Source organism: Protomyctophum parallelum, assembly GCF_964188405.1.
Source record: "Protomyctophum parallelum genome assembly, chromosome: 9".
Taxonomy (NCBI): Eukaryota; Metazoa; Chordata; class Actinopteri; order Myctophiformes; family Myctophidae; genus Protomyctophum; species Protomyctophum parallelum.
The window spans coordinates 7,149,056-7,163,411 of NC_139706.1; the positions used below are offsets into that span (position 1 = coordinate 7,149,056).

The 14,356-nt window shown below is 46.3% G+C and overlaps 1 protein-coding gene across 1 annotated transcript; it reads right to left on the reverse strand.

Annotated features, from left to right (window-relative positions):
- Window positions 1-407: 407 nt before the first annotated feature.
- On the reverse strand, window positions 408-12,802 carry ftr86 (finTRIM family, member 86). The gene is made up of 15 exons (XM_083772515.1): window positions 12,610-12,802; window positions 11,187-11,340; window positions 10,178-10,422; window positions 8,572-8,667; window positions 7,580-7,822; window positions 7,094-7,253; window positions 6,489-6,563; window positions 5,918-5,959; window positions 5,774-5,824; window positions 4,106-4,225; window positions 3,370-3,411; window positions 2,548-2,619; window positions 1,792-1,994; window positions 835-1,079; window positions 408-579 (listed from the first exon to the last, which is right to left on the reverse strand). Exons 1-15 carry the CDS (start codon window positions 12,769-12,771, stop codon window positions 489-491), a joined length of 2,001 nt encoding a protein of 666 aa, XP_083628641.1. The 5' UTR covers window positions 12,772-12,802; the 3' UTR covers window positions 408-488.
- Between the last annotated feature and the right edge of the window lie 1,554 nt (window positions 12,803-14,356).

A 14,356-nucleotide genomic window follows, 5' to 3' on the forward strand; every position in this document is an offset into this window, starting at 1 on the left:
GGTAGAAGAGGACAGTTACATAGTGCAGCTTTAACTTTTTTTATTCTGTTTTTTTATGTCATTCTGAACTACTTGATTTGATGCGATATGTAAATGCATTATCATTAAGGCATATAATTATTATTACAACACACTATTACACATATTCATGTACATTACTTTATTCAAAAACAAATATCATTTCTTGAACATTACGGGCCAAAGAACATAGAACTAATTAACAGTAGGGTTACAATACGAGAGGATCAGATGTCAGGGCCAGAAGGATTTGTAAAGCCTTTTATAATAGGTTGCGTCTCGTGACACCTGTATTGTGAGCTTGTAGATCATCCGTTTTCCCTGTGAGGACACCAGCGTGTTAGTCATGTGAGGACACCAGCGTGTTAGTCAGGGGAGGATTACCAACAGGCCTGTTGGGCCCAGGCCCAGGGGCCCCCCGAGTTAGGGGGGGCCCAGTGGACATACGAGGGGTTTCTCCATCCTGAAGCTCAGTCCAGTTTGCAGATGGTCACGGTGGATCCCACCGCGGTCCAGAACCTGAAGCCTGGATACAGAGGACCGTCGAACTGGGTCTCGGACCTGTGGATCAAATACTCTGTTAGAAGTGAACTGGGTCTCGTACCTGTGGGTCAAATACTGCATTAGAAGTGAAGTTCTACTTGAGTAAACATATTGGCATGGACATATACTTGTCCCCATTAACCCGTGAACACTGTCACTTTGTGCCATGCTGCGAGCTTGTACACCTGTAATTGTTTGTGTGTGTTTTGGGGGTTTTCGTGTGCGTTCAATGTACTTCTACGGTCATTTTGGATAGCGGCCCCCCCCCTATACCTGTGGATGAGCTGGGCCTGGCCGTTGTGTATGCGGTAGAAGGCCAGCACCCCGGCGTGTTGGTCCAGGTAGACCCCGACCCGCCGGGCCTTGGGCGAGCCCAGCAGGGTCTCCTGGCCTCGGTGCCAGAAGGAGAAGCCCGTCCCGGACCAGTACAGGCTCCACGACGACGCGTTGCGACCCAGGCGGCTCTGCTCGTCCGAGCTCTTACGGTCCAGATCCTTGTAGGCCACGCCGATGGTTATCTGTGTGTGTGGAGGAGGGGGGGGGGGGGGGGGGGGGGGAGAGAGAGAGAGAGCGAGAGAGAGAGTTGGAACTACTACTACTGGAACTACTACTAGTATTATGTTATAATCCTTCCATACCGGTCCAGTCAACCTCCCAGTGTAATGTTATACTAATCCTAGCTCCGCTTGGAACCTCATATCTACGCCTTACCCCCGAGAAGATGTTCCGTGTCAGGATATCCCTGCATCAGTATAACGGGGGTTGAGCCGTCCAAAATCAGTGGCGAAAACCCCTTTCGCAGTATCGTTTCCAAAAAGTAAAAAAGGTATCAGAACCGAGCTACAGATGATAAACTGAGGATAGGCACTGACTGACATTTTTAAGACAGGGGTGACACAATTAACTGCTTAAATCAGGCTTAAATAAAAATGTAGTCCAGTCAACCCCCGTAAGATTGCTTTGGGAAAACATGCTACTGACTGACTTCATAAGCTTCGTAAGCGGTTGTTTCATGAAAGCATTACCTGCCTATCCTAAGTTTATCATATGTAGCTCGGTTCTGATACCTTTACTTTTTGCAAACGATACTGCAAAAAAGGGTTTTCGCCACCGTTTTTGGACGGCTCAACCCCCGTTCTACCGATGCAGGGATACCTCTATACGGAACCTCTTCTCGGAGCGAACGCGATCCAAACGGAGCTACTGTACGGTATGCTAATCCCTCCATACCTTCTGGCCCGTCCAGTCGACCTCCCAGTAGTAGGGGCTCCCGGCCAGGCCCTGGCTGCAGAGGATCTGCCTCCAGTAGCTGAAGCGGTCCGGGTGCTCCGCTGGGTTCTGGTTCTCTGCCTTCAGGGTGGCCTTCCACCCACCGTCTGACACCAGCACGTTACGGTAGGCTGTGTTGGGGTCCATGGTGGGCACAAAGTGATCTGCAGAGAGGAGGAGGAGGAGGAGGAGGAGGGGGGAAGCATGAATCTGTCAACTTCATCCACTTAAGCGATTGATTTGTTTACCAAGGGGGGGGGGGGGGGGGGCAAGTATCTTTTGGGGCGAGCGTTCATGTTACGCCATTCCCTGAGTTGGGTCAAATAAGTAATTCATGGAAAGGGTATCTTTGGCCGGGCTGAGCGCTCTGGCATTAAGTGGTTAATAATAAGACTAATCAATTCAGTTAACAGACTTACATTTCTTCTTACATGTCTTCTCTGGTTTTGAATATAAAACACTTACATTTCAACATGTCTTCTCTGGTTTTGAATATAAGACACTTACATTTCAACATGTCTTCTCTGGTTTTGAATATAAAACACTTACATTTCAACATGTCTTCTCTGGTTTGGAATATAAAACACTTACATTTCAACATGTCTTCTCTGGTTTGGAATATAAGACACTTACATTTCAACATGTCTTCTCTGGTTTTGAATATAAAACACTTACATTTCAACATGTCTTCTCTGGTTTTGAATATAAAACACTTACATTTCAACATGTCTTCTCTGGTTTGGGGCTCTGGGTTGACTGCTGTCGTCTGAACGGTTGTCACAGGGGATGCTATGAAGAAAAGAGGACACCTCAGTGAGACAGCCAGGGTTAATGTCCATGGTGTTGTCCCATACAGGGTAAATTAACCCATTCTGACCTGAGATCAGATTCATACAAGGTTTCCACTGGACACACACTGGTCTGATTAACCCATTCTGACCTGAGATCAGATTCTAGAAAAGTCAGTCGTTCTTCGATTTTTCAAAAACTAGCAGACCTACAAGCTCGTATCGCGCCACTCGGTGGCGCGATATGAGCTTGTAGATCTGCTAGTTTTCAATAGCTAAAGCATAACATGATGCTGACACCAAAATGGGTGCCCGTTCAGAATGGATTAATGTCCATGGTGTTGTACCATACAGGGTTAATGTCCATGGTGTTGTACCAGGGAGCCAGGGAGCCCATTAACAATAGGGCTCTGACACCCTCTGCAAAACAGGAACCTGCTCGTCAGAATTTCCTGAAAGGTTATACTCCTCTCTGTGCAAAGAATCTAACACAACGATCAAACCAAACGTGAGTGAATTAAAAAATATCAAATAAAGTGCATGTGCGGTCAACAAAATGTATCCTCCCAGCTCACCCTGCCTCCAAGTTCAAACAGCCTCAGAGTGAGCTGGTACAGACACCCGTATTTTGTAAACTACCAGTGGCCACCCACAGATAATGGAGCGTCAATGCGGTGCACACGGCCACACGCCCATCACCAACCAAGTGAAAATTACTGTAACTAAGCACTCTTTGGCTCCTACAGGTTACCTTCAACACGAGGTGGAGGGAGAGGTGGAGGTGTAGCTGAGGCTAGAGAGGGACACAGAGAGAGAGAGAGAGAGAGAGAGAGAGAGAGAGAGAGAGAGAGAGAGACGGAGGGGGGGAGGGATACAATTATTAAAGGATTGGGAATATTGGCCTTAAAAGTGCAATATTGCAATTAGCCCTTCACTAAATGCCACCCCAAAATGCCACATCCAAATAGTTTAGCAACGGTTGCTATGCAGGTCAAGCTTTCTTTGCTGCTAACGTGCCTATTGGAAAAGGATGGGTTTGGGGAGGGACTTAGTGAATGGATAATTGAACGGATATCAAAATAATATTTCAGTTTTCACCAGTATTTCGTTAAGTTTGAATCAGTGGCCTTGTGGTTAGAGGGGCGGACGCCCTGACACTGGGAGGTCAGGGTTCGATCCCTATAGCTGGGTCACACCAAAGACCAAATGGGACCCAGTGCGTGTGACCCAGTGCTTCCCTGCTTGGCACTCAGCATCAAAGGGTTGGATTGGGGGTAAGTCCCTGCGACATGCTAGCCTCATGTCCAGGGGGTCGGTGTACTTGTACACCCCCTGGCCTCACGCTACACAAACAGGCGATAGGCTCCTGCCCTAATGAGACAAGGCTTACTACAATTAATCCGTATTTGGATATCATCCAAAATGTAAATATTTTTTTTGGATCAACAATGATAGATATAGTGTAGCGGGTGTTTAAATGGTCTTACCTCTACGATGGGAGGGTGGGAGGGTGCCCGTCAAGGCTCCGCCTTTAGGGCGGGTGGTGGCAGCTGATTGGGTAGATGGCGTGGCTCCGCCACTAGCTCGAGACGGCAGCGGACATGAGGCTTCATCATCATTATCAGTCACAATAAAACAAAGACAAAAAGGACAATCATTCACTGATGATCAACGAGTGTCAACGAGATTTTCAACCATTTTTATATCAAGACCCATTATTTATTAAAGGACGACTTCGCCACTTTTCAACCCATCTTCATATAATAGGTCCTCACAAATAATCATAAAATGGCACCATTTTGTTCTACTCAGTCTGTGTCTACAATTTACAATTTACAATTTAGGCATTTAGCAGACGCTCTTAATCCAGAGCGACTTACAATAATCAAGAACAAAAGTATGGGAATACATCACAAAAGCATTTATCATAAAACATGCGTAAGCTAAGAAAGTAACAGTGGAATAGTTTGGGAGTTTGGGACGTGTGGAGCGCTGTCCCGGCGTTTCTATTGAGGGTACTTCCAGCTTCCCTGCGTTGGCTGATCTGAGTGCGCGGGAGGGTTTGTAGGGTTCAATCATACTTGCAAGATATGGGGGAGCCATACCTTTGGTTGCCTTGAATGCCAGCATCAGAGTTTTGTATTCGGGCAGCGACCGGGCAGCGGCCGGGAGCCAGTGGAGAGAGCGGAGCAGGGGGGAGACATGTGAGAATTTTGGCTGGTTGAAGACCAAGCGAGCTGCGGCATTTTGGATCAGCTGGAGAGGCTTAAGTTTAAGTGTCTCATATAGATGGGCTGTGGGCAGTTCAGTAAAACAAAATAAAAAAATAACAAAAATGTTTAGATTATTATTATTGAGAGAACGATGGCTTCCATTTTCCATTGCAACTTTTCAGGACTAGAAAGACTGCAGTTTCTATTAGCTTGGATTCCCCATCGATGATATCACTGGTGGACGGGTTTCTGAACTGCCCACAGCCCTCCTATGAGACACAGACCGAGTAGAAAAGAATCGTGCCATTTTATCATGATTATTAGTGAGGACCTATTATATGAAGATATCCCCATCCCCCTGAGCCACTGCCCCCCCCCCCCCCCCCCCCACTGTGTGCCCAGAAAGATGCCCAACCCCCTGAGCCACTGCCCCCCACTGTGTGCCCAGAAAGATGCCCAACCCCCTGAGCCACTGCCCCCCACTGTGTGCCCAGAAAGATGCCCAACCCCCTGAGCCACTGCCCCCCACTGTGTGCCCAGAAAGATGCCCAACCCCCTGAGCCACTGCCCCCCCCCCCCCCACTGTGTGCCCAGAAAGATGCCCAACCCCCTGAGCCACTGCCCCCCCCCCCCCCAATGTGTGCCCAGAAAGATGCCCAACCCCCTGAGCCACTGCCCCCCCCCCCCCACTGTGTGCCCAGAAAGATGCCCAACCCCCTGAGCCACTGCCCCCCCCCCCCACTGTGTGCCCAGAAAGATGCCCAACCCCCTGAGCCACTGCCCCCCCCCCCCCACTGTGTGCCCAGAAAGATGCCCAACCCCCTGAGCCACTGCCCCCCCCCCCCACTGTGTGCCCAGAAAGATGCCCAACCCCCTGAGCCACTGCCCCCCCCCCCACTGTGTGCCCAGAAAGATGCCCGGCCCGGATCTACGTTAACATACCTTGAGGTCGAAGAGGAGGTCGCGGTGTAGGGTTGACCGCCATGTCATAAACTAAAGAAAACCGGTTTGATGAGATATTGTAAATATTTTATATTTGACATGTGATTTATGCTTTATGACTATAGAGAAGGTTGTAACAGTTACCTGTATGGGGATTTGTTTGCTTTTCATCCACTGAGGTGACGCCTAAAAATAATGATTTGGGTCATTATTGGTCATTAAAAGTGCAGATTTTCGGCCTGCTCACTCCTCATGCGTTGAAGGAAGTATGAGCTCAGTTCAGGGCTCTCCCCAGGATTACAGCTTACAATTGCGGAATAAATAAATTACACACACACATGGCTGTATTTCTAAATGCCTCTTTCTAATTGTCAAATTGATTATTTAAAACTAAGGTATAATTCTTTGACACTTTTTGACAAAATATCAGTAATTCGGACACAAAACTCTTCCATTGGTCAGACTCATCATACAGTATATAATGTAAATGAATTGAATATAATTACGCTCCTTTTCCACCAAAAGAACAAAAATAGCAGACCTACAAGCTCGTAGCGCTATGAGCTTGTAGGTCTGCTATTTTTCAATAGCTAAAGCATGACATGATGCCAACACCAAAAGGGGTTCCCGCCCAAAATAGCTTAAGGCGGGAAAAAATAACCGAACTCGTTCAAGCCCGGTGGAAAAGAGACGTTATTTAGTTAGTTGCATTAACCTGTATTTGTTGTGGTGGGCTGAATATCTCCCACTGCCACATCACTGGCTAATGGCGTCATACTGCTGTCGTTCACTGCAAAGTGCATGTAACACACACACACACACACACACACACACACACACACACACACACACACACACACACACACACACACACACACACACACACACACACACACACACACACACACACACACACACACACACACACACACACACACGTACGTCACTTGGTGCCACGCTGTCAGCTTGTACATCGGCAATTTGAAGAAAAAAAAACTTTTGAATAATTATATTTAAAAAAAGGAAAGATCAATCTTCTGGGGGTCCCCGTCAGAAAACATTTTCAGAGATTGGGGTGTCCGCGGTCAAAATACCTATAATATCTATAGAGCACCGACGTCTGACGTAATTCACACATCCTACCATGCTTCCCTCGTGGCTCCCCCCCCCCCCCCCCCACCCCCCGATTCTGAATTCCCGTAGATTTTTTTTAAAATATCGTGTCGAATACGAACTGTGTTCCACAAACAATGGGGATATCAGCGAGTGAACGTCTATTTGGGCGGTCCTTGGCCGTGGGGAAAGGATTTGAGCGCTCACGTATCCTGAAGATGTTGTCCAGGCTGGTTTTGCACAGGTCCGGGAGGTGGCCTCTGAGTTGTGTCACGGCTGAGCGGACCTCCGTCACCACCCTCTCCTCCTGAGCCAGACCCCACTGGCCGCCTGTCTGGACCACCAGGGGCTCCATGGTCAGGAGGTTCTGGGGAAGAAACGCAAGGGAACAGACCAGAAAATATGCATATGAATGACCGATATCATCGTCGGGACTGCCTATTTCGCAGAGCACTCTACCTGATGGGCGTGGTTATATGGCTAAACATAAACCTATAACCTTTACCCCACACACACTATTGCCTAAACCTAACCTCAACCCTAACCTCAGAAACACTATTGGCAAAAGCATTATGCAATGTGTGTGTGTGTGTGTGTGTGTGTGTGTGTGTGTGTGTGTGTGTGTGTGTGTGTGTGTGTGTGTGTGTGCATGTGTGTGGGTGTGTGGCTGCGTGCATGTGTATAGTTGTATACCTTCAAGAAGCATACTGGATCCTCCATCTCGGCCAGCCGTGCGATCTCCTCACAGTTCCTCCGCCTGCCGCGCAGCATGGCCACCTCCTGCTCCAGACCCTGGATGTGCACCTCGGCCCTGCTCGGCAGAGAGGCCTCGTGGGCGCAGAGGAGCTGGGCCACCTGGGCGGCCATCGTCTCCACGCTGCCCACCAGCTCAGAGAACACCGCAGAGGTCTCCGTCTGCACGGCCTGGATGGAAGCCTGCATGCATGCAGGGGATATGCAGGAGGAGACAGAAGAGAGGATGATGGGAAATGGAGTCACAAACAAACTGGCATGATCATGACGCCCCTTGCTAGGTGTCCTTCGGGTCATTGGGTTCTCAAAACCCAATGACCCCCCCCCCCCCCCCCCCCCAGGGGTCCTTGAGGGAGTTCTGGGGGTTTGATTGCTAAATGGATTGTTAGGAACCAAAAGACCCTTATGGATCTATAACACTGAGATTGTACAAACGGGTCCATTTGTACAGTTAACCCATTCTGACCTGAGATCAGATTTATACGAGGTTTCCGCCGGACACACACTGGTCTGATGAACCCATTCTGACCTGAGATCAGATTCTAAAAATGTCAGTCGTTCTTCGATTTTTTTTCAAAAATAGCAGACCTACAAGCTCGTATCGCGCCACTCGGTGGCGCGATATGAGCTTGTAGATCTGCTATTTTCCAATAGATAAAGCACAACATGATGCTAACACCAAAATGGGTGCCCGTTCAGAATGGGTTAATATGTGAGTTAAATTGATTGATTGATTGATTTTACAACATGAATTGGGGTCCCCGAGATAGCAATGCCATTAAATGGGGGCCTGCAGCCTAAATGCATGTCAAACTGGAGGTCCTTGAAATAAAAAATGGTTGAGAATCACTGCTAGAGCTGTAAAGGTCTTCTCTTATCCCTGGCAAATGGGGGTCCGCAGGCTAACGTGTGTCAATTGGGGGGTCCTTTACCTTGTGTTGACGGGCCAAGTGTGGCAGTTCTCTGAGATGTTTCTCTGTGTCCTGGATTCTCTTCTGGAGGTCAACCTGCATCTGAGCCAACTCCTTCTGCAGAAGACCAATAAGAAAAGAAATACTGTCAACAAAAGGAAACAAAACAGGACTTGGCCTGAGCCATTTTCATGCCAGAATGGACAGATTGCAGTTGATTCAGAGTGTAGTCTTTTATCAATACAAAGAACTTACGATCTTAGTATTTATATTGGCTCCCAGTGTCCAAATTATCAACTTTAAATGACTGTTGTATTGTATGTTGGTCTATAAGGCTTTACATGATTTAAGGAACAAAAATGTACAAATTAAGTCAAGTGCAGTAAAATACTCAAACTGATCATTTAAAAAGGCTTTAATTAAAGTGTTTCAACTGAGGCAGAAATCAGTATTGGATGCTCAAAAAAACACAAATTCAGACTTCAAAGTATGAAAGATTTTACTAGAGTAAGGAGCCAAAACGTACATGACACTTCAATGTACAGTAACAGAAAGCCAGTAGTGGCTCAAAGAACAACTCATGTAGAGCTTAATATACATACTGTATCAACTGTTTACTTCTCAGAATTCTTTGACACTGTCAAATATAGCAGGGGGGGGGGGGGGAGCACAAATATCCATAGGGCAACCAAAAATGGTCAGCTACGTCCCTGAGTAAATTGACTATGGGTGCCAACCCAGGGCAGGAGGGGAAAGAAGCGTACCACTTACAGTACGTAGACGCACTGTGTAGCTTAGCTTAGCTAGCAACACTGTAGAGCTCAGGAACCTGATCTTAGTTAAAGTGTGGAGGGCAGCGAGTTGGTGTTGGCTAGACCTCACTCTCGCAGTAACTCGATCATATAAAACCTGTCTCGCTGTCCTCTTGTCCTCAGGTTTGATTATAATAATACACACATGCCTGTCTCTCTCTCTCATAATAATTACCTGTCTCGCTGTCCTCAGGTTTGAATTATAATAATACACACATGCCTGTCTCTCTCTCTCATAATAATTACCTGTCTCGCTGTCCTCAGGTTTGAATTATAATAATACACACATGCCTGTCTCTCTTTCTCTCATAATAATTACCTGTCTCGCTGTCCTCAGGTTTGAATTATAATAATACACACATGCCTGTCTCTCTCTCTCATAATAATTACCTGTCTCGCTGTCCTCAGGTTTGATTATAATAATACACACATGCCTGTCTCTCTCTCTCATAATAATTACCTGTCTCGCTGTCCTCAGGTTTGAATTATAATAATACACACATGCCTGTCTCTCTCTCTCATAATAATTACCAGTCTCGCTGTCCTCAGGTTTGAATCATAATAATACACACATGCCTGTCTCTCTCTCTCATAATAATTACCTGTCTCGCTGTCCTCAGGTTTGAATTATAATAATACACACATGCCTGTCTCTCTCTCTCATAATAATTACCTGTCTCGCTGTCCTCAGGTTTGAATTATAATAATACACACATGCCTGTCTCTCTCTCTCATAATAATTACCTGTCTCGCTGTCCTCAGGTTTGAATTATAATAATACACACATGCCTGTCTCTCTCTCTCATAATAATTACCAGTCTCTCTGTCCTCTCGTCCTCGGGTCTCAGCACATGGTGCCCGCGGTGGGCGTCGTCATCGCGGCACTCTGCGCACACACACTCCTGGCAGTCGCGGCAGTAGAGCTCCAGGGGGCGCCGGTGCAGCGGGCAGCTCCGAGGGGCCACGCTGGGCAGCGAGGGGTAGACGCTGCCATGGCGGCGAGGAGGCCCTCCCTCCCTGCTGGGCCACCCCGGCGCAGCACTGCCGCCGCCGTCGGAGGCTGTTCACCGTTAGTTAGTTAGTATAGAGAATCACAGATATTTCTGTGTTGATTTCATCGATTAGAACAGTGGTTTTCAGCTGGTGGTCCCCAGCTAAATGACGGAGAGTTGGTAACCAAATGGATCCTTATTAGATCTTGAACTCTTGAGAGTGTATAAACCATTTGGTTTCATTTTACATTATTGTTAAACATCTGCATCACTTAATTTACAAGAAGTCTACGCAATTACAGAATGTAGAAGAATTGTTATTTTGATCAACGTTTGCCTGTTATCTCTCCTAATTTTACCAACATCAATACAGCATGGATTAGTGGACAAAATATAATTCAACGACAACAAAATATTCTTTAGTTTTGGGTCTGAGAGGTTAAATCTCATCAAATGGTGGTCTGTGGCTCAAATTCCGAATACATAATAATAATAATAATAATAATAATAATATGAAAATTGTTGAAAACCACTGGACTAGAAACTATGACGGAACATGTTTATCATCCCAGGAAAGCTAAATAAAAAAGAAATGCAAACTACAAAAACTAAGACTAAATATATTGACAATTTCGTCAACAGATAAAAACTAGACTAAAATGTTAGGGAGGGAAGAGAGACAGTATAACTAAAAGGCAAGTAATTTTATGTTTGGTTGCGCTTGGGGCTTGTAGATCTGCTATTTTCAGCCTGCAAGCGAGTGTAAAATCGGCCCATAATGCATTTCTGTCGACAATATCAAGACTAAAACTAAAAACATTTCACAACAGACCTGTCCCAGGAATCAGCTCCAGATACACGGGCATGGACGGTGGAGCGGAGGAGATGGAGTTCTCCCTGAAGCTGTTGGTCCTCAGCTTCTCCATGGCCTCCATCAGCACTGTGCTCCTCGACAGACAGGGACGAGGATTGAACACCTTACGACACTGTGGGAATCAATCATCACAATGAGTCACCGTCCGCTTCATATTGTCATTGGAGTGCACTGACTGACACTATCCTGTGTGACAGGAGGTGTGTTTATATTAATCGTCAACTTAAAATTTTAATCGTAAAAGCCCTAAGTTGTATTGTCCCCTACAATAGGACATACCTGGGGACAGTTGTATTGTCCCCTACAAGAAGACATACCTGGGGACAGTTGTATTGTCCCCTACAATAGGACATACCTGGGGACAGTTGTATTGTCCCCTTCAATATGACATACCTGGGGACAGTTGTATTGTCCCCTTCAATAGGACATACCTGGGGACAGTTGTATTGTCCCCTTTAATAGGACATACCTGGGGACAGTTGCATTGTCCCCTTCAATAGGACATACCTGGGGACAGTTGTATTGTCCCCTTCAATAGGACATACCTGGGGACAGTTGCATTGTCCCCTTCAATAGGACATACCTGGGGACAGTTGTATTGTCCCCTTCAATAGGACATATCTGGGGACAGTTGTATTGTCCCCTTCAATAGGACATACCTGGGGACAGTTGTATTGTCCCCTTCAATAGGACATACCTGGGGACAGTTGTATTGTCCCCTACAATAGGACATATCTGGGGACAGTTGTATTGTCCCCTACAATAGGACATACCTGGGGACAGTTGTATTGTCCCCTACAATAGGACATACCTGGGGACAGTTGTATTGTCCCCTACAATAGGACATACCTGGGGACAGTTGTATTGTCCCCTACAATAGGACATATCTGGGGACAGTTGTATTGTCCCCTTCAATAGGACATATCTGGGGACAGTTGTATTGTCCCCTACAATAGGACATATCTGGGGACAGTTGTATTGTCCCCTTCAATAGGACATACCTGGGGACAGTTGTATTGTCCCCTACAATAGGACATATCTGGGGACAGTTGTATTGTCCCCTACAATAGGACATACCTGAGGACAGTTGTATTGTCCCCTACAATAGGACATATCTGGGGACAGTTGTATTGTCCCCTTCAATAGGACATATCTGGGGACAGTTGTATTGTCCCCTTCAATAGGACATATCTGGGGACAGTTGTATTGTCCCCTTCAATAGGACATATCTGGGGACAGTTGTATTGTCCCCTACAATAGGACATATCTGGGGACAGTTGTATTGTCCCCTTCAATAGGACATACCTGGGGACAGTTGTATTGTCCCCTACAATAGGACATATCTGGGGACAGTTGTATTGTCCCCTACAATAGGACATACCTGAGGACAGTTGTATTGTCCTTGGGCCTTCCCTCGGTCAAAGTGGTTCTGGATACAGGGCAGGCAGTACGAGTGTCCACAAGGCAGGGTGGCGGGGTCTCGGAGCGTCTCCAGACACACGGAGCACGCAAACGTCTCCTCTTCTGCCCAGGCTGAGGCCATGATGACCACGTCCGGCTAGAGAGGAAACGCACAGTGCAAAAAATATACGTTAAAGTTCTCAGTCACCACGGCTGATTTCGTTTGGATTCCATAGAAACCAGTATACGTGTTCTATATATAGAAGCATGCTGCACAGCGAAAACAGCAGATCTAAAAGCTGGAGGGCCGCATGGGGGCAGGGGTCATCAATATGCGGACAAATGTGTCCGTAGCAAAGTCTTGGCCTTGTCCGAGTCAAGACGTCTAATTGCCTATTAAGTAATGCCACAGGCATTTTTTTTTTTCATCCATATTTTGAAAATTCCTCTAATCTGGTGTACAGGTGATGACATGCACATTACATGCATAATAGAATTACAAATTCTTTCTCTCTTTATAATGGGAGAATTGGCACTCAAAGCCTAAACTGGTGACCACCAGGTGGCGCTGAAAGAGTTTTAATACACATTAGGAGACAGGAGTCCACTGCATGGTACTAGTGTTTCTCAAACGTTTTATTTGCAAGGACCACCACTCTTAGAGTGTACCAAGCGTGCATGTGTACACTCTCGGACTCAGAGTTACCACACTGTTACGGTCATTCAGGGCTATCTCTGTATGCATTTCTGTAATACTCATTTTTGTATGTCCATGGCAAATATTTAATTTTGACAAAAATGTCCACCACAAGCCAATGGGGCTAGGGGGCTCATTTCACAGTTTCACAAATCACACACAGGACTTGGTCATACAAACATTTCAGGCATGAGACGCTACCATCCATGGAAAATAGAGCTATTAAATGAATACTTATTTCAACAAAACAAAAATCACTTACTACACCTTAGTTTACAGGTTATTTTCTCTGGAGGTGAAATCTTAGCTTTGTACGAAGCGTACAAGCAGGCGACTTTTCCAAGCACAGTAGTCACCTCAAGACGCTGTTAAAGTGACCCAGGTTGTTCCAACCACCACCAGATGCAGCCAACAGACAATAGCAACAGAGCTGAAATGCCATGATTTCACAACATGCATTATTACACACTGCTCCAAACATGCAGTCTGGGCTGAGGTGCAGGGCAGGAAAGACGGGTTCGTCAACACGTTTCCCACAATGATGCCATGAATACAACAACACATCCCTTCTGGCTCCAAAACTGTGGAATGCACTTCCCATTGCAGTCAGAACTGCAGCATCACTCCCAATCTTCCGCCGCAGTCTGAAAACCCACCTTTTCAGACTCCATCATGGCTTACCCCCTTAGATAGCATTTCGGTAGACTTAGATAGCATTTGATAGACTTATAGCATGTTATGTAGACAGCACTATAATTGCATTGTATATAGTCATAGCACGCCATTGTACATATGTATAGCATAGTAGTATAGATATATAGTTTATATGTATAGTCTCATAATATAGATATTCCACTGTGACTTTCTTAGCTTACGCATGTTTCATGATAAATGCTTTTTTGTGATGTATTCCCATGCTTTTTGTTCCTGCTTAATGTAAGTCGCTCTGGATTAAGAGCGTCTGCTAAATGCCTAAATTGTAAATCCCCAACTCTGGCTCATTGACCCCCCCCCCCCCCCCCCCCCCCCC